Source organism: Corapipo altera, unplaced genomic scaffold (assembly GCF_003945725.1).
Source record: "Corapipo altera isolate COAL_440 unplaced genomic scaffold, ASM394572v1 61411, whole genome shotgun sequence".
Classification (NCBI taxonomy): domain Eukaryota; kingdom Metazoa; phylum Chordata; class Aves; order Passeriformes; family Pipridae; genus Corapipo; species Corapipo altera.
This window is the reverse complement of record NW_020884875.1, coordinates 11,903,135-11,921,001: the sequence shown is the minus strand read 5'-3', so window position 1 is coordinate 11,921,001 and position 17,867 is coordinate 11,903,135. Positions and strand designations below refer to the sequence as shown.

The window sequence follows — 17,867 nt, the reverse complement described above, 5'->3', positions numbered from 1 at the left end:
GATGTCCTGTGGCTTTGTAGATGACAGATGGGGGGACCGTCACATTATGGTCTCTCAGGCAACCCAGTTGTTCATTGAGATCCTCATGTTCAAAGAACCAGTTCTTCCCAGGCACACTTAGCTGTGATATGCGGGGCTGCACCCTGTCTGGGGGCTCTTTTTTCCAGAGAACCAGTCTAATGGAGTTTGAATTTCCTTGTTCTTGTGTAGCATCTTTCAGATATACTGAGTTTAGACAATACTTCTATGTCTTTTATCTTTACAAACACAAAGCAGCTATAAGGTACCGAAAGTGCTTTCAATTCATGCATGTAATTGCCTTCTAAATAAAATAGGACTTGAATAATAAAATATAACTAATTTTTTATTTTCTGTCAGTAAAATATTAACCCCCTGGTTGGGAGAAGAGTGAACATGGGACAGACAGCAATGTTCTACCTTTGAGTAAACATAGAGTGCTGCAGTCTAGAGGAATCGTGGAGGGGGATGTTTGAATGGGAATCTGTAAATTGTTGAACACAAATTAAACACTCATTTCAAATAAATCAGAAGAAACACTGAGAGTTTTGATGGTTTTGCTTCATGAAATTCAGATCTGTGCTTTAAATTTTAGTGCATGCAGCAGTTATAGCAATTAATGAAGCTGTTGAGAGAGGAGTAGCTGAGCAAACCATTGCAACTCTGAGGAATCCAAATGCAATGTTGCTCAACGTGGATGAGGAACTGGCACAGGACTACCAGAACGAACTCTTTGAAGCTAAAAGGAAAAAAGAATCAAATGCAAGACTCAAGGTAGTAGTGTTTTATTAGTACTCCTAGTACACATGTTCCTTCATGTTTCTTCACATGTGGTAGCATTACTGTTTTAAAAATTCACTTAATTTTTAAAATCAGTACAATTAGGAAAAAAAATTCATGCTACATAAGAGTAATGTAACAAACTGATAGACAATTTTATAAGAATATGTTTACTCTGAGCATGGTGTAGCTTAACTTTGCCCAAAGGCTAAAAATACGAGAAGACTTAAAACTAAAAAGGACTGTTTTTCCACCATCAACTGCTTCAGAAAAAACAAATTTACTGTTTAAAAAGTTGTAAAAAGAATGATACCCCTTTTTGAATATGAAATATAACCTCTGCCACAGACCTTTAGTGTGAAATTATTTACTTTGTTCTTTTATGTGAGAGCTAATGATTTCTGTAGTTAAAAATGCTACCATATATTGGCATGGCTATTTTACAGGAACCAAAACATTGCTCAGCCAAATTGCTTGGCCAGTTATTATAAAGTGCTAATTTCTTTAGTTCATGTGGTCAACAAATTCCTTTAGAAACATGTCCAGCAAATACTTTAGTTGATGCAGTTTTAATGACACCTGCTAATAGCTTTTCTCTCTGCAAATTGTTTTGTGTGTACTAGCAACAATTTTTTGTTTTCTTAGAATGGCACAATCTCTGATGAAGAGAGAGATGTCTATGAGGAGCTGCTGACACAAGCTGAGATTCAAGGCAATATCAATAAGATAAACAGTAAGCCATTCTGGATCCTTATGGAAGTATGCACACAACATGTGATCTCCCAGAGTCCAGCTGAACACAACTTGAATCCACCTGAACAAACAAAATATTTCTATGGAAACTTACAAAATACGCAAAAGTAGCTAATATATGTCTACAACTGTTTTTTCATGCTACTCCTTCTCTACTAATCTTTTGGGAGAGGGAGGTTAATGTCTGTGTTTTTTGCTGTAAGGATTCCTCCGTTCAGAATCAAATCACTTATTGCCTGCTCTGTTTCCTTATGTTCCCTTTGTGTGCAGAATACTGTAAATTTTGACCCCCTCTTCTATATAAAGCCAAAATTCATTCATAAGCTTCCACTTAGCTGTGGCTGAACTGCTCCCACATAGGCTCCCACAGATCCAGAGACTCCCTTTGTAGGACTGGACTTGAAAGAGATAATTTTCTGCCAGATAAAGATTGCCACCCTAGCTGGCTTTTACAAAAAGTGAGATGCTGACAGCAATAGACTTTTTTTTCCCCCCATAAAAACCTTATTTGCTGTTTATAGGCGTTGTTTTCATTTCAGTTCACATAGCTTTAGTCCAAGTGAATAAGGCTATTGACCGGCAAGATGAACTGGCACTGATGGCAGGTTTGAACCGTCCTGCTCTGGGCCTACTTGAAGTTCTGCCGCAAAATTCCTCATGGTACCTATTGCAATTGTGTGATTCTAAAGAACAGAAAATACAGGTAATTGAATGAAACAGGTACTATGTGTCAGTTTGCACTTTTTTAGTTGATTTTAACCCAGAGAGAAATTATGTCTTCTCTGTCTTCAACATCACTTATGAAAAGTTTTATAAAGATTTCAGAATAATTGATGTACTGATCAACACCAAAAAACTGCATTTGCTCTAAAGAGCATGGTGCCCTTGTAAGTCATTACTAAAATGCAAGAAGAAAATTCGATATATAACATGAAACCCCTAATACTTAGTTTTCAAAATTAATTGTAATTTGAGCACAAATAAAGGTAATATTGAATCGCTAACAGCAAATTAAAGTGACAATTGGCTTTTAAGGAGAAACTATGTAGGTACAGTGAAAATCACAGGAAAATATTAATGCTGTGTTTACTGTGCCATTGTATTTGATACACAGATGATACTATTGTCCTAGTGTATCATCATTGGGCTTTATCCCTTGTCTCCCATCAAACTTAAAACCATAATTCAATCTTGTTTTTCTGATCTGTTAGATAGCAGGGATTCCAAATATGCTCGACAAAAATGAAATACAGAAAGAAGTTAGTGTTGCCAATGCTGAAGCTGAGGCTCACAAACTTAGTGAGTAACTGTTTTAATACTCTTTTTTTTTACCATCACAATTTAATTATGTTAAGCTGATTGAGTCCACCATTTCTTGCACATAAACAAGGTTTCTCAAACTGAAACCATATGTGCTGCATTTTATTCTGGCAATTGTTTGTCTCGGTGTCACAATTGCCAAGTCACCAGTCTGTGCTGCATTGGGTGTACTCTTATCTGAGATAGGTAAAACTTTTTTCGGTGAATAATTTGTACCACTGATAAACACATTGGCTAAAACTGAAGACAGTGCATGGCTTGGTGACTTGAACAAATATTTATCAGTGCAGTATTAATCCTCGCTTGTAAGCAATGACCACACTTGCAGAATTAAAATAGAATGATCACATGGAAGAATATTTTGCAATCACATCACAGAGGGAAATTATTCTCACTTTTAGACACATGTATCTAAATCTAACCTATTCTGCTAAGAATACCACATGACACAAGTTATAGTTCGTAAAAAATATAGTTAAGGGGGATCTAAATTTGCAGTGCATTTATTGCTGCTTTTGACTGGAAACTTCTTTTCTAGGAAGTTAACCTTTGGTTAGTCTGCTGTCGTTTCATGCTGCGTCTGGGCATGGCTTAGTGGCTGTTTTGTCTCTTGGTACTGTTTCCAATGCTTTGAATGCAGGCTGATTGCTCTTGTAATGTGCCTAAAGGCTGTACCATGAGGTCAGCTTAAGCCAGAAGATAAGTTTAACTTGATCCCTTATATGTTTGCCTCTTTCAGATTAGTTAGCCATTTTGAGGAGTACTTTCTCTGAAAAAGTTACCTCTGGGTAAAGGAAAGGAAGATGAAAATGTGATGTGTGAAAAGCATTAACAGCAATCTGGAGAGAAACTTAGTTCTTACGATTAGTGGGTTTTGTTATGGGACTGTGAGCAACATAGTGTGTTGTTCAGTTTCAGAATAAGAAATCAGTAGCTTGGTTATTGGCTGCAGAACTAGTCTAGTATATTTGTGGACCTTGACTCTTTTCCTCTTTGCTCTTTCCTCTAAAAATGCATGCACACTCTAGCTGTGAGAACCTTTCCTTTTTCTAACCTCAGGAATAGCTTTCAAGGGACAACACAGCCCCATATGACTTGGCTCCAAAGCAATTGAAATGGGAGGTGAGGAGCTGTTTTAGATGGGCCTGTGTACTTAAGAAGGTTTTCAAAGTCTTTCTGTTATGTAAGTTCTGAGTGTTGCTGCGTACATGAACTGTGGATGGTGTCTGCTATACAAGAAGTCTTATACAGATTTGAGCAGTCAGTGGTGACTAAAAGTGTTCCCTGGATAATAGTACACAGAAAAGCCATATGATAAGGTGGAGGAAATAGGGATTATTGATGGAAAAGGTGTTTGCATAATTGCTATTCTTTACTTGGCCATATGAACTCTAACCTTCAAGGTTACTTCCCTTTCTGCAAGACCAGAGTGGTCCCTTGTACAGCATGTTCCTGGGTGTGTCCTGGCCTGGATTTCTTCAGAGATGGCTCCTCCAGGTGTGCAATTATGGTGGCACTGACTAAGCTGAGAAGTGTTGTAACACTTCTGCAGCTGCTCATGTGGGAAGTGGTTTTCAGCATTTTCCTGCTGGGCTTCAAACCTGTAATGAAGTCAGTTCAGCAAAAAGCAAAACAGGCGAGTTGTTCAGGTACCAAAAAGGGTTACACTCACACTTCTCATATGCCTCTGTTGTGGTCTGCTTAAATGAAAATCTGAGCTCTGTAGCAAAGGGATTAATTTCTATATGGCAGTGCTTGTGAGGACTGATCTTCCACACTGGCAGACAAATGAGCAGGTGTTCACATGCAGAGAAAGTTCTAGAAACCATAGCATGTGGTTTTCCATTGGTTCAGCTACTGCTTTTCTGGCAGAAAATCCCCACCCTCCAGCGTATTTTGATGATTTCTACCAAGCCTCCTGAAATCTACAGTAATAATTTTGTTGGTGTTGCAGGACAGGCTTGTTTTACCTAGCTTGATTAGGTCCTGCCAAAAGAAGGAGGTGAGGGAGGAAACATGGTGCAGAGGGCAGGGAGTATTTGGGGTGAAGCAAGACTGAGGTGCTGGAGCTGACATACCTACTAATACCTGGTGCAAACAAACTCAGGAGAAGAGTTAGGTCTTACTAGGATGGGGTCAGTTCCTTGTTTTGTGTTAAAGGGACAATAAGCAATGTCTCATTTCTAAAAGTCCAGAAACTTTAAAGTCCTCCAGTCAATTATTTCCTGCATACCTTTGAACAGACACTGTTTTCACAACATTCAGCAGTTGTCTTGAAATATTTCACAGAAATACTTTTTTTTCTCTTATAATAGCAAATTATATTCTTTCGAATAATATAATTGTCATCCACATAGCATGAAGAGCAAATGGCATATGAAAATTAATAAGCTTTTTTCCCTACTGTTCTTCAGAACTTATAGCGGTTGACAATATCAATACTGCAATCCGTAACTGTGATCCTAGTAAAACACTGGTTGCACTGATGAAACCTGAGGCACAGCTGCCTGTTGTTCACTCATTTGCTGCTGCTGTCTATCAGACTGAGCTGTTCAACCTCCAACAACAGAATGCTGTGGTAAGAGTGAAAAGCTTACAACCTGCTCATTGGTGTTATGTAGTCAAACCATGAAAGAGCACAAACATAGCATGTTGTTGTGTAAAATCAGACACAATTCTCTTGCCATGCTGTTATATTGCATGAATGGTTTCAGTTGAATAGACAATATTGAATTGCAGAACTTGACACACTTCAGTCTGGCTGAGCTCTTGCGTTGCTACGCATCAACTGACATTTTTTAATTGTTGCATGCTCCTAATGAGGACTAACTCCGGTTAATATACTGTATTGAAAAGCAATACTTTACTGTATTGCTATGAGTAAGACCAGAAGAGATGGGACTGTGGGACAAAAGAAGGAAAGGAAAGGCTGAATAGATGGGACATATAGCAAACCCAGTAAGTTCCATCACTATGTTGTGTCAATCTGGCATGCCTGTAACTAGGAGACTTTCCAGGCTTTTTAAATCAAGTCCATCTCCTTGATGGTATCTAGACTGTGTAACTCAAATTTGTTACACTGCTTATTTAGCTTCCTGACTGCAGTGCATTATTGTCCTACAGAATTACCTGGCACACGATGAACTGTCTATTGCAGTAGAAATGTTGTCAGCTGTTGTGTTGCTAAACCAGGCCTTGGAAAATAAGGACACCCTAACGATAAAGAATCATCTCAGAAACCCATGCATTGGCTTCAATAATCTGGAAGAGGAAAACTTTCAACGGTAAAGGTTTATTTTGTCTTGTCTGGCTGAGACTTGGCAAACTCTGCAAAAAAATAAGTAGGCATTTTACTGGGTGGGCTGTCCTATGTTGTGGCTATGAAGTTGAAAGTGCTGAAAGATCTGTGTTTTAAATTAATAAGAGATAATATAACAATTGATGAACTAGTTGTGTATCTAAATATAAACAATCACACAACTTCAGAGGTTTGGAGGCTACTGATGTGTGAGGTGCAGGGAAAATATCCTCAGAAAGCAAACATTAAGATCTGACAAGAATTTTTGCAGACACTAAAACATGAACCAATTGTAGCTGGACACTCTTAATCACTAACCAGTCTACAATGCTGAAAGATGATCTTTAAAACAAAACAGTCTTTAATACCTAAACGTCCAGGAAGTTCCTTAAACCATGGCTGAGCCCTTTCTTGCTTCAAAATTGCAAAGGTCTGAAAAATATAGCACAGTCCTGCTTGCTAAAAAGCTGAGTGCAATGCTGTGGCACACATGTATGTTCAACATTACACTACAGCCTTCACTTCGCCAAGGTAGTGGAAGCCTATATGTTCTTCTGGAAGGCAGTAGAAGGCAAAAGGGGCAGTAGCAGCTGAAGATCTTGATCAGGTTGTCAGGGGATATGAATCTGAGAGCAGCCCTTCCTCAGTGCCTGAAAGCTGGAAGGAAGGCAGTCAGATTAGGAATAAGAGGCCAGTGTTTTGGTTAGAGGGAGAAGAATGACCTAAGATGGAGCAAAAATAATCTGCCACTTTGCTAATGTGAGGTGGTGCTTGTGGGAAAGAGAAGTAACATTATAAATATGCAGAAATGGACCCCAGAGTGTCCCAAATGCAGCATTTTTGGCTGATGTTAGTGACCCAGTCCTAAGATTAAGGTGCCAGTCAATACAGATGAAACATTAGGAATCAGTCAGACTCAACAATAAAATAAAATTTCACTACGCCTTTATGTTAACCTGCCCTGCCAACCTGTTGAATATCACAGGAAGTTTTGAGTTGCACAATACCAGAAAGAATACAGGAGAGCTAGAAAAAGTTCATTGAGGTAGGTGCTGTTCGATGGCTTTTATTAGAAGAGATTAACTTGTTAGGAAGGTGTTTCCTAGAAGAGAGAATTTAGGAGAAATATGTCAGAGGTCTCCAAAAGTGTGCATGTTGTGAGGAAGGTTAACAGAATCAGTTGCTAGCTTCTAATAACTCTAGGTTTTATTTTCTTATGAGAGTTGAATGAAGAAAAGATCAGAGCCTGTCAAATATAAAGTTTAAAATTTATATAAAGGGTTGTCATCTCACAAAACACCTAGTGGGACTCACTTCTCAGTAATATATAAGACTTCAAATAAGAGTAGCTAAATTAAAAGAGCACAGCCTTGTTTGCAACTATTAAAGTGACACATAGCCTCCAGCTCGGGAAGCTCTTAAATGCAGGCTACTGGATGATTGAAGGACAAATCAGATTAGGAAATTATGAATCTCTCCTATTTATTTTTTTCTGGCAACCATTCATTCGTCGTCTGATGAAAATAGACACGTACTTGATCTGACATAATGTGGCAGTTGTACGCTTGATTCAGGAATATGAAAATTATTTAACTTGTGTACACATATCTTAACACTAATGTGAAGGTTTCCAGTTTATCTTCATCTGTGATCCTTCTAAGAAGAGTAGACATGGGCTACAAAGACTGTGATTGGAGGACCTTGAGTTGTGGCAAGAGAAGCATGATTTTTTTTTTTAATCCCTTTTTCTGCCCATGGCCCATCATCTTCCATGTGGAGGGGGTATGGAGGTAGCAGGAGGTACTACTACCTGATGCTAGGACTGAAATTCTGGTCTTTGAATTCAAGAAGTCAACCATAGTTTTCTAAAGCAAGAAGCTGACCGTAGTTTCTCCCACATTTATCTGCTGCACTGTACAGCAAATTGTAGGTCCAGTGTGTGTATTGCTGTCATCCCATGTTGCCAAGAAAAGTGTTCTGAATTAGTGTATAGGGCGATTTTTTTCAGATCCTGAAATGCATGTGTAAAACAGGCAGTTCGCATGTCTGCATAATTCCTAGAAAGAGACGAGTTTGTCTGAAATTCATTCATTGGAAAAAATACTAGTCGCTAAATGACAGATGATACATCTGACTAATGCTTTATGGCAGTTTCTCTTATACATGAAATACACTTATGTATTTTATATCTTCTTATAGTTATGCTGATACACTATTGTCTATTAAGTCAGAGGCTTCATCTCAAGGCCAAGATTATTTAAGCTGGAATGATATCCAGAACTGCATTGACATGGTTAATATGCAAATTCAAGAAGAAAATGAAAGTAAGTAATTCTTCCTCTACGTTGCCCGCAGAGGTCATAATTTGGTCTTTGGTAGATGAGTTAATGTACTGAATGGCCTTGTTCAGAAATTTGAGGCTATCAAGTTATGCCAAATTTGCAAGCAAGGAAATGAGAGGGCGGCTTTTAGACTGCTTGCTATTTCGGAGCCAGTCTGGAGTACAGTTTGGAGAGCCTCTGCAAGAAACAGGCTGTTTGTGCCCTTCCCATACTCCCATTAGTGTTAATGTTTCATACTGGTAAGAGAAACTTCATATTACAGACTTATTGAAACTGGATTATTACTTCCTAAATCTAGTCAAGTGGTTGTCATGGATCCATTTGCTTGCAAAGTGTGCCTTCTGGCAGGGTGGTGTGCTGAGCAGTTTGACTGACAGAGCACTTTTTTGTCTGAACCGCTGCACTCACTAGGACTTGGAACAGACCTTAAGAAAGGTGGTCTTGAATTAGCAGTGTAGGTCTTAGTACTAAAATAGCTGCACTTGGTTTCAGTGACATTGACCTCTGCCTGGGGATGGTTATTTGGGTCAGAGAGCAGAGGAAGAACAAAGATCTGTTTCAATAAGCAAGTCCTATGTCTACATGGTCTCTCTTTGGGACCACCTTAGAAAAACTGATCATTCCCCAAGCCTTATGATGATGTGTTCCTGAGACACCAGCAGGTGGGTTGTGGTGGGTCTGGGAGTGCCTTGTTGAGAGACACTGCCAGCAGAGATGTCATCCCTCGCAGGTGATGGGGAAGCCCTTGGCTGATATCTTTTTGGAGTGGCTTTAGCAACCACAAACAGCACATTTCAACACCATTTAGGGGCAGGACAAAACTGATTTTAAACTGCTGAGACAAGTTTGAAGAAAATGAGTTAAGGTTTTTCTAAATACATTCCACCTTGTTGCTTACTGACTGAAGTACTGAGTGCCACCGGTCAACATTATAAGATTGGCTGTTTAAGGTGAAGTTACAAGAAATGAGGTTAAGCTGTTATGTAATGCTGTAGCTAGGAGTGCAGTATGTATGTATTTGTTCAAATCAGAGTTTCAAGTAAGCTGGTCTTAAACTGCTTGAAAATAAGTCTTTCAGTACTGTGAGCTGATATGTTGGTGAATATAAATAGATGTGAGACCTGATCTTTACTTAAGCTTCATGTAGATACTTCTGCCCAGAAAGTAGGGAAGTTTGTTTTCCTTTTTTTGTCAAGGATAATTTTGATTTTTATGAAGATTCAGGTTTGATTCAGGTAAATCAATAATTGTGGCAGGAAGGAAAACCGTACAACATAATAGCTTCAAGTGAATCTTAGAGCAAAACCAATTTTTAAGTCAGCTGCTGTTGCTGCCTCTGCTTCTTGTTATGTGATTTTTTCTGTTCTTTGTTTTACTGCTTTGTTTGTACCTGATATCAGGTAAGTTACATCTTTCTTTGAGAAGTACATTCTTAATAACTTTTCTGTTTCATAGGAATCATTGCAATTGGCCTCATTAATGAAGCAGTTGACCAAGGAAATCCTGAGAAAACTCTAGAAGCCTTGTTGTTGCCCACAGCCAAGCTTCAAGATGTGAGACCAGCAAATGCAAGGCATTATCAGGATATTTTGCACCATGCCAAAGCACAGAAATGCAAGGTTAGAGTTTTCACTGTTGTTCTTCACAGGAATTGAAATCACAGTTCTTTTCACTTGCATCTGTGTTCCTGTCCTGTTCCCCTGATGTTTGGATTAGCTGTGCCACTGGGGTTGTAAATAAGCCTATGACAATAAACTAGCACTAATTAATTTTTGCACTACAACTTATTCTGACTGGCAAAAGGGATTAATTCTCAATGTATTAATACTAAGACATATTCTGCATATGTCTTGCTACTGGCTTGATGTAACCTCACTTATTTTTAATTCTACTAGGTTGCTGCAGCTACTACAAAATATGGTCAGCAGCAGTCCTGACATATTTATGAATTTGTGCAAGGATATAGTTACAGGACTATGTCAGGCAGGTAGCTACAGTATGGATGGGAATTGAGGCTTTTGCCAGAAAGGGGTCACAGTAATGGTGTTCCTTAACAAACCTTTGGGAAGTACTTTGAGGAGTCTCTGTGACTTAAGCTCTTTTACTGTAGTGGACTTTTGTACATATTTCTGTTACAAATTTATCATGTAAGAACAAGCTGACAGTCTTGTACGTGCCTTCAGTTTAAACTTATCTCAGTGGGATATTGCTATCTACTTCCCCAAAAGCAGTGGCCTGGTTAACATTACAGCTCAGGGAAGCATAAACAAAGATCAGCCTAACAGCTTGCAGTATGTGACTGAACACAGGATTAGCTAAAGCTACTAGCCCAGCAACTAAAATGTTCAGTGTTTGGAAAAGATGCTTAATATTTACACAGTGTGACTCTAAAAGTAATATGGTCAGCTGGAGAAAGTCTGCAAACTTTGACTAGTAGAAATATCTTCCAGCTATCTTGTTACCTCACCTGTGGTACCTGCTGTGAAACTGCGTGTTTCTGAACTCTGCTGTCAGAGTTTTGAAAAGGTTTTTGCACAAATCAGTTTCTTGCCTGAGTTCCCAGAAAGGGCTAGTTTCACTGAGCCCTCAGTGCTGAAAAGCTTTCTCCCTTGCCATGTGAGCTGGGGAGGGTTTTGTGTGTGCTGACTTTACATGTCCTGGCTGGGCCAGGGTCAGTGTTTGTGTGCAGAGAGAGGTGTTTGTGTGCCCATGAGCGTGGTGGCTGCACAGTGCTGGCCCAGGATATACCATGTGCATGCTCAGTAAGCCAGGATGCTTGTGAGGCAGAGAGCTAGAGCCCACAGGTACCCACATGCCTGCACACAGCAGCCCTGCCCTGTTTTTTTCTCCCAAATGCAAACCTGTTGCCTACTCCATCTCTGTGTGAACGTGCTGACAGGAAATAAAAGTGTTTCCAAATCTTGGAACCAAAACTGTACAGTCTCATTGAAATCTTCTCACTCCAAAATTTGTGATATTCCACGAGACTTCTGCTAGCCTTTCTCTTCTGAGCTATTTTGATTTTGCAGTCTTTTGACAACTACTTAAAACATCCCCCTGTGAACAGCAGTATTGCTCCTGTTTCAGAAGAGAGCAAGACACTGTCCTCCTAAAAGAAATACTAAGATACAGACTTACTCTTTATGGTGTGATGTCACACAGACGTCACTATTCTTTAAGTAAAAGATGATTTAGAGGGAACCTTCCTTAAAAAAAAAAATCAAACACAATTGAAAAGATAGACTTCAGAAATTGCACTATTTCCCACTTTTTCTGATCTCTGTTGGTAAAGCAAATCTGTCTTTAGTTGCATTTAGCATATTCTAAGAGTGACCTGTGGTAAAAGGGAGTGTTTGATTTACAAGGATCTGATAGGTTTCCCTGTAAACTTCCTGTGTTCCCCAACATCTGGAAAAACATAGGGGTCAAACCTTCTCACCTTAAGCAGCTTACTGTCACTTCTCTGTAGCTGTGGTGGCTTTGGGGGAGTAGGCTCTCTACCCAAATCTGCCAGAACCTGTTACAGGTTTTAATCTCAGATCTGTCCTATTTGCTCTTTGCTTGAAACTGAAAATGCAAACCTGGAACTTATTTATTCCTGTAATCTTAAACCACAACTTTTAGCAGTTCTGAAGGCCTTTTCAAATCAAGTGTATTCCCAGAGAAGAGAAACCCTCTGTTTAGGGAATGTAGTACGGATAACTGAAAAGTTAAATGGATGTACCAAACTCTGAAAGGGTTCCTGTGTTTGGTTGTGGATTTTTTTGAGGGATAGGAACACGGGTTTAGTTAGCTTTATTTTCAATAGCTGTATAATATTTGAATTATTTTAAAGCTATCTTTAAAGTCTCTTTGTATGTATTTTGAAGGAATGGCAAGATTAAAACTAACTTAAATTAGGAGCCAGACGAAATTAAAGAAGGGGGAGTCTTACCAGGCTGCAAATTCCCTTGAGGCATTTTCCAGTGCAAGCTATTTTATTTAAGTAAAGTTTACAATACTATTATCAAACCAACATAAAACATTTTTCTCCTCCCTGTCTTACATGCTGCAGTTACAAATGCAAACAACAATCACTGAGCTCATTTTGTAGGAACTTAGTATATATGTAGCTTTGGAATCTGTGTAAGAGTAAAAGCTGACCCTTTGTTTTACTAAACTGGACAATCAATCATAACCAGTTGCAGTATTTGTAACACTGTAGCTATTTCCTGTCAGGATATGGAAACAGAATACTACAAAATAGCTTCCCCATTCTGCTTACCAAGCAAGAGTAATACATGCCTGGATTCACACTGATAAGGGTTAGCTCCCAGCACTCCCTGTGGTCTAGGGGTTGCAGGCACTGGCAAAGTGGAAGAACAAGTCTCCAGTGCAAAACTGGTTAAGCAGCCTCATAGAATGTTTCCCTGGAAGAGTCAGGCTCGGTATCTACAACTGTAGATTAACTGCTCCTTAAACCTATGTGGACTCTGGCTCTTTATTTTCAATATCCCGGGCAGTATTTGCTCTTGACTGTGTGTGAGAGAACTTTTACAAAGTTTGACAGCTCCCAGGCATGTAAAAAGTGCTTTTAGTTGTTCCCATTTCCATTAGGCCAGAAACTTGTTTTTGTATCACTGTTCCTGCAGTGATGGTTGGCTGAGAGCTAATTTGAAGTATTTGGAAATCATGAACTGGCCTAAAAGTACCCTTCTTCTGGTGCTCGGAGGCTGTGGTGACTGATACTCTGGCAGCTTCTCCATGGTCTCAGAATGAAATGGATGGAGGTGTGGAGCTTCTTCCTTGAATCTAGGTACACAGTTGTTGCAACACATGTGATAAAATTACAGCACTGGAGAAGTGTATTTTTGGAGATATTCCTTGTGTGGAAGGAAGTAAATTGTACTGAGACTGTGGTTTTTTAACACTTTTTACAGTTTAATTGTCACACCTGGGACTTGTTGTTGTCTGTGTTAATACGTTACAAAGTCATATATCCAGTAATAGAAATACAGAACTAAATTCATTTTTCCCTGTATATTTTAACCATTGTTAGATAAATATTGGATTGACTTCTAATTTTTGACATCAGAAAATAAAGGAAAGGATCAAGACAACTGTTTAAGCTGCTAAGACATAAAGCAATTAGATAAAATGAATACAACCCATCTGTGTTGTAATAGTAATAGTTGATGTGATGGACAATAAGGATAATATTGCTTGGCACAAAGCAAATAGCAAAGATGGTAAGGATCAAAAGACTGACTTTAACATACCAGAACCATTCATGAGTCTTGAGTGTTCGTATAATTGAGACATAGCAGAAAATGATAGTTGCAAGAGGTATCAAAAACCCAAATATAGCTAAAGAAACATAGTAGTAGAATTGGAAGGAAGATATCGTTTCACAGGCATTGTGCACATCATGGCAGGTATAAATGCCCAGTTGCTTCACATAATAGCTTTGCTGCATGATGCAAAGTGGCAGCATGTACAAGAAGACAATGGTCCACACGGCAGTGCACGCTGCAATGGCGTAGGCACGCTTGGGAAGGCTCTTGTAGGTGAAAGGGTGAACGATGGCCATGTAGCGGCTGATGCTGATGCACATGAGCAGCAGGATGGAGCAGTACATGTTGCCATAAAACACCACTGTGGTAGTTCGGCACATCATTTCCCCAAATACCCAGTTGTTCCCATTGATGTGGTATGCTATTTTGAAGGGTAGCATGATGCAAAAGAGCAGATCTGAAACAGCCAAGTTTGTGTAGAGGATGGCGGTGCACACGGAGCGGATCCTGAACAATAGCATCCACAAAGTGATGGCATTAGATGGCACACCCAGTAAAACAGCACTGAGGTAGACAGCAGGTATTAGCTTGGTGCTCAGAGAACTGGTCAAGTATTCCAGTGTGGTGTTATTCACTTCTGTTAAAGTGGAGTCATTTGACTTTTTTGAAGCGCATTTATTTTCTCCAATATGAATGGTTGTTGTTTCCCCTTCTATAGCATAAGGGGGGATGTAATCATAGTCTCTTGCTGAAATTCCACGGAAAGTCTTAATAAGAGACACAGTTTTAATTACGGAGCCATTCTGTGAAAATTCTGAACCTTAAAAACACCAAAAATTGTTAAAAACTACAAACTACTAGATTAGCAATATAATTCACCTTCAGGTACAGAGAGAGGAAGGTAAACATTTCCATGTGAAAAGTAATATATCTTTAAAAGATTTGGTGACACTCTCCTTTGCTTTGGGTGTTCATATCAAATGTACTGAGAACACTATTCACTTGTCATTTCACACCCAACGTTGAAAATGTATTGTTAACTTAGTGCTAAGCTGATCTTTCTGTGGTTTTGCATGTTTTCAGTAATCTTTGGTGAAAAATATCAGACTCTTCTGTAATGTTTATGACCTGTACAGGGTTTTGCCTCCAAAGTAGTAATGTTGTTAATTCTTCATATAAGCAGCAGCCTTGGTTTAGGCTTGATCCAAATTTCCAAAGCAAACAGCATTTCCATCCTTGTCACTTCACGTATGAAATGCATGACTGCAAAAGATGCAAAAAGCACTGTCTTGTCTAACACAGGCTAAAACTTTCAAACTAAAAATCTGAAATACCCTCAATTTTTTGGGTCTCACATATCAAATTAATGTTATTCTTCAGCTTCTGACTAAAGTAAACCAAATCTTTTCAGTTTCTTGTGCCTGAGCAAGGGCAGTTAGTTTTGAGAACTAACAACATATGCTTGGGCTGGTACTAGGTGTAATTAACTGGTAAGTGAATAAAACTTTTCAAGAAGCAGGAAAATTTTCAGCACGTAAATATTGTTAGCATGTGGGCAAAACCAATAATACCACTTTTATTAAAGCCTGTTCTTCAGTCTTTAGTAGAGGACTTTGTAGAGACATTGATGTTTCCATATGAAGCACAAATGTGCCCAAAATGCTTTCTTAAACCCATGTGTTTTAAAATAATTTTGCAGAGTAAACAGCTGTGTAAGTAAAATTGTTTTCAGCTGTGTTTAATGCAAAAAGACTGCAAAGCTTAGAGTGTGCGTAATGAAATTGGAATTCAGAAGCAAACTGAAATTTGGATGAAAACCTGTGGGGTTTTTTTTTAACCTTTCCATATTTGAACAAAATATGGAAAATGGTTTTATCAATGCTCACTGGCACATTTATGGTAGAATATTTTGAAATCATAATTAGTAGACTCCATTCCTTTTAATATTACTTTTGACAGTTAATCCAGAAAATTAGTTTTAACAGCTCTTTACGTCATATATGTGCACATATAGGCATGTGTAAATATAGTTTGTGTATACATATATGATTTGAAAACAGCTTTAATTCTAGAGAGAAAAAAGAGATTTATGATTTAATGATTTCCTTTAGTTATTTTTATCACAATGGTTAACTAAGCATTTCCTTCTAGTAACACCATCTGTGAAGCTGTAAAAAAAAACACTGCAGATTCAAAATTATCATATCACTACAGAAATACTAGATAAAAGATGTGTCTTCAGTAACTGCAGTGATTTTATTTATTTCCTTAAATAAAATTCTTTCTAGAAAATAACTGGGGAACGTAAAACCACTGAAATGAAAGAATAAAAATCTGCTTTAAATGAGACTTCCTAGAGTAGTTTTCTATAATGTTACAGGTGCAACCTACTTTGGATTTGCAGCTTCCAAAGACACAACATTATCAAAAAACCCATGTTATTGACTAAAATATGGAATAGATACAGAAAGGAGGACTCACCTGTTGTGCAAAGACTCGAAGTAAGAGAGAGCAGTCCAGTGAAAAACAGTATCTTCATTGTAGTGTGTGAAATCCAGCAAGCCAAACAATGGTACTGCCCTAGTTCATCTCGAGAGGTGCTTTGTGGGGGATTTTTTCCCCTCTGTGAGTGACTAAAGAATGATTGATCAGTCCTGCAGAAGCATCCTGTAAGCATGAGGTTTATGGTAAGGAGCTAATTTGCCCTTTGTCTACTGCAGCAAGAGGGTGTGACGTATCCAAATATGCACACATGACTCAGTTTCAGCCTCTGTCCAACACAGAGATAAAACTGCTTTACTGCAGCAGTTTAACTCCTAATTTACCACGAGCCTGAAGCTTATGTGCAGGGTTCTACTGAAATTTGTACATACAGACATTTGGGGTAAAAAGGTGTTTTCTGGAAAAATCAAAGGGTGTGTTCAGTAAATCCTCAAGGGTCTCATCTAGAGAACAAAACGTCACATGGCTGAACTCTGTACCCTTCTCCAGGAAGAAGACAGGCTTGGAGATATGTGATGATCTCAGTTTAGCAAAGGTGAAGGTGGAAAGAAGCCACACATACAAGCATGCCTTAAAAAAACTGTGTTCTGCTTTGCCTTTTGCCTCCCTACCCAGTTAGCTGTCTGCTTCCTTCGATCTAGCTACTGGCTCCACTCAGACAGTTCCTACTCCTCCACAGCCTGCAGCCTCTAAAACCTTTTCCCTATTTTCATCTGCTGTTTAGCTCATCCCTTCCTTTTTCTCTGCCTCTTTTTGATTTGTTTGGGTTTGGGTTTTGGTTTTGGTTGTGTTTTTTTTTTCTCTCCTCTCCCTTCCTTGAGTGGCAAATAACAATGGCTTGTTTCAGCAGGTAAAATTAGCCCAAGTCTTGGTCTGACTTCCAACTAGTTGTGAGGCTCAGCATAAACTGTACTTGGCTGCAGAGAAGTATTTGTGTCTGTTCTTGTATTTAATGTGTAAATGCTTATTACTAGATAAGGAATTCTTTTCAGTTTCTCAATCCTCTTTTCAAAATTGTCAGCTGTAGTTTAGGAATTTATTATATGCTCTCTCAAGTGTTAACTCTAACTCTCAGTATAAAAACGTGCAGTCTGTTGTGCTGTGATTGTCTGGCACTACTTGATGTCATTTATATATTCTGCTACCTTGTTTATACGTAAGATACAAACTGAAGAGCCCGTCTCTAGGGGTTTTTACCCTGTTTTTTCTTGGTAATTTCTGTGGATATCAGATTTATTTGATCTTTGGCCTGGAGATAAAACTAGAGGTATTCATTGCAAAGCTGATTCTTTTTCCACAGTGTTTTAGTTTGGCTGGGATTTTTTCCTGAAATATTTCTGTATATCCTAGATCTTTATCAACTTATACATTAATTTCTCTCATCATTAGTCTATTATAGACCTGGCACCTCTATTTCTCTTTTGCATGAATTTTCTCCCCTCCTATTGGATTAGATTTTAAATGCTACTTTAGCTCTGAAACCCTGTTTTGCCTGGTGAAGTGTTGGTTCCCCTGTGAACCTGGGCAGGAGGGTATTTTAGTTGGGATGTAGAGCCCAGTTTCCTGCACTTTCTGTTTTAA

At 38.7% G+C, this 17,867-nt stretch overlaps 2 protein-coding genes across 12 annotated transcripts in view; one reads left to right on the top strand and one right to left on the bottom strand.

Annotated features, from left to right (window-relative positions):
* IQGAP2 (IQ motif containing GTPase activating protein 2) overlaps positions 1–17,867 on the top strand; it is a 128,594-nt gene that overhangs the window by 77,452 nt on the left and 33,275 nt on the right. For 3 of the 11 annotated variants that reach the window (XM_027634590.1, XM_027634593.1, XM_027634597.1), the window contains 8 exons: positions 614–795; positions 1,444–1,531; positions 2,091–2,254; positions 2,763–2,850; positions 5,286–5,449; positions 5,995–6,155; positions 8,369–8,493; positions 9,967–10,130. In XM_027634590.1, the coding sequence (XP_027490391.1) occupies positions 614–795; positions 1,444–1,531; positions 2,091–2,254; positions 2,763–2,850; positions 5,286–5,449; positions 5,995–6,155; positions 8,369–8,493; positions 9,967–10,130 (1,136 nt within the window). The remainder of the gene's footprint in view (positions 1–613; positions 796–1,443; positions 1,532–2,090; positions 2,255–2,762; positions 2,851–5,285; positions 5,450–5,994; positions 6,156–8,368; positions 8,494–9,966; positions 10,131–17,867) is intronic. The other 8 variants (XM_027634594.1, XM_027634592.1, XM_027634598.1 and 5 more) reach the window with 6 other exon arrangements.
* On the bottom strand, positions 12,403–16,776 carry F2RL2 (coagulation factor II thrombin receptor like 2). Its single transcript, XM_027634603.1, has 2 exons — positions 16,266–16,776; positions 12,403–14,604 (listed from the first exon to the last, which is right to left on the bottom strand). The coding sequence occupies exons 1-2, from the start codon at positions 16,459–16,461 to the stop codon at positions 13,517–13,519; spliced, it is 1,284 nt and encodes a 427-aa protein (XP_027490404.1). The 5' UTR covers positions 16,462–16,776; the 3' UTR covers positions 12,403–13,516.

What these genes read in the sequence shown, in the direction of transcription:
- F2RL2 (XM_027634603.1), bottom strand. Translation starts at nt 16,461, where the DNA reads ATGCTTACAGGATGCTTCTGCAGGACTGATCAATCATTCTTTAGTCAC. An exon ending in TTCGAGTCTTTGCACAACAG is followed by an intron (nt 14,605 to 16,265) that starts GTGAGTCCTCCT and finishes GGTGTTTTTAAG; the next exon opens with GTTCAGAATTTTCACAGAAT.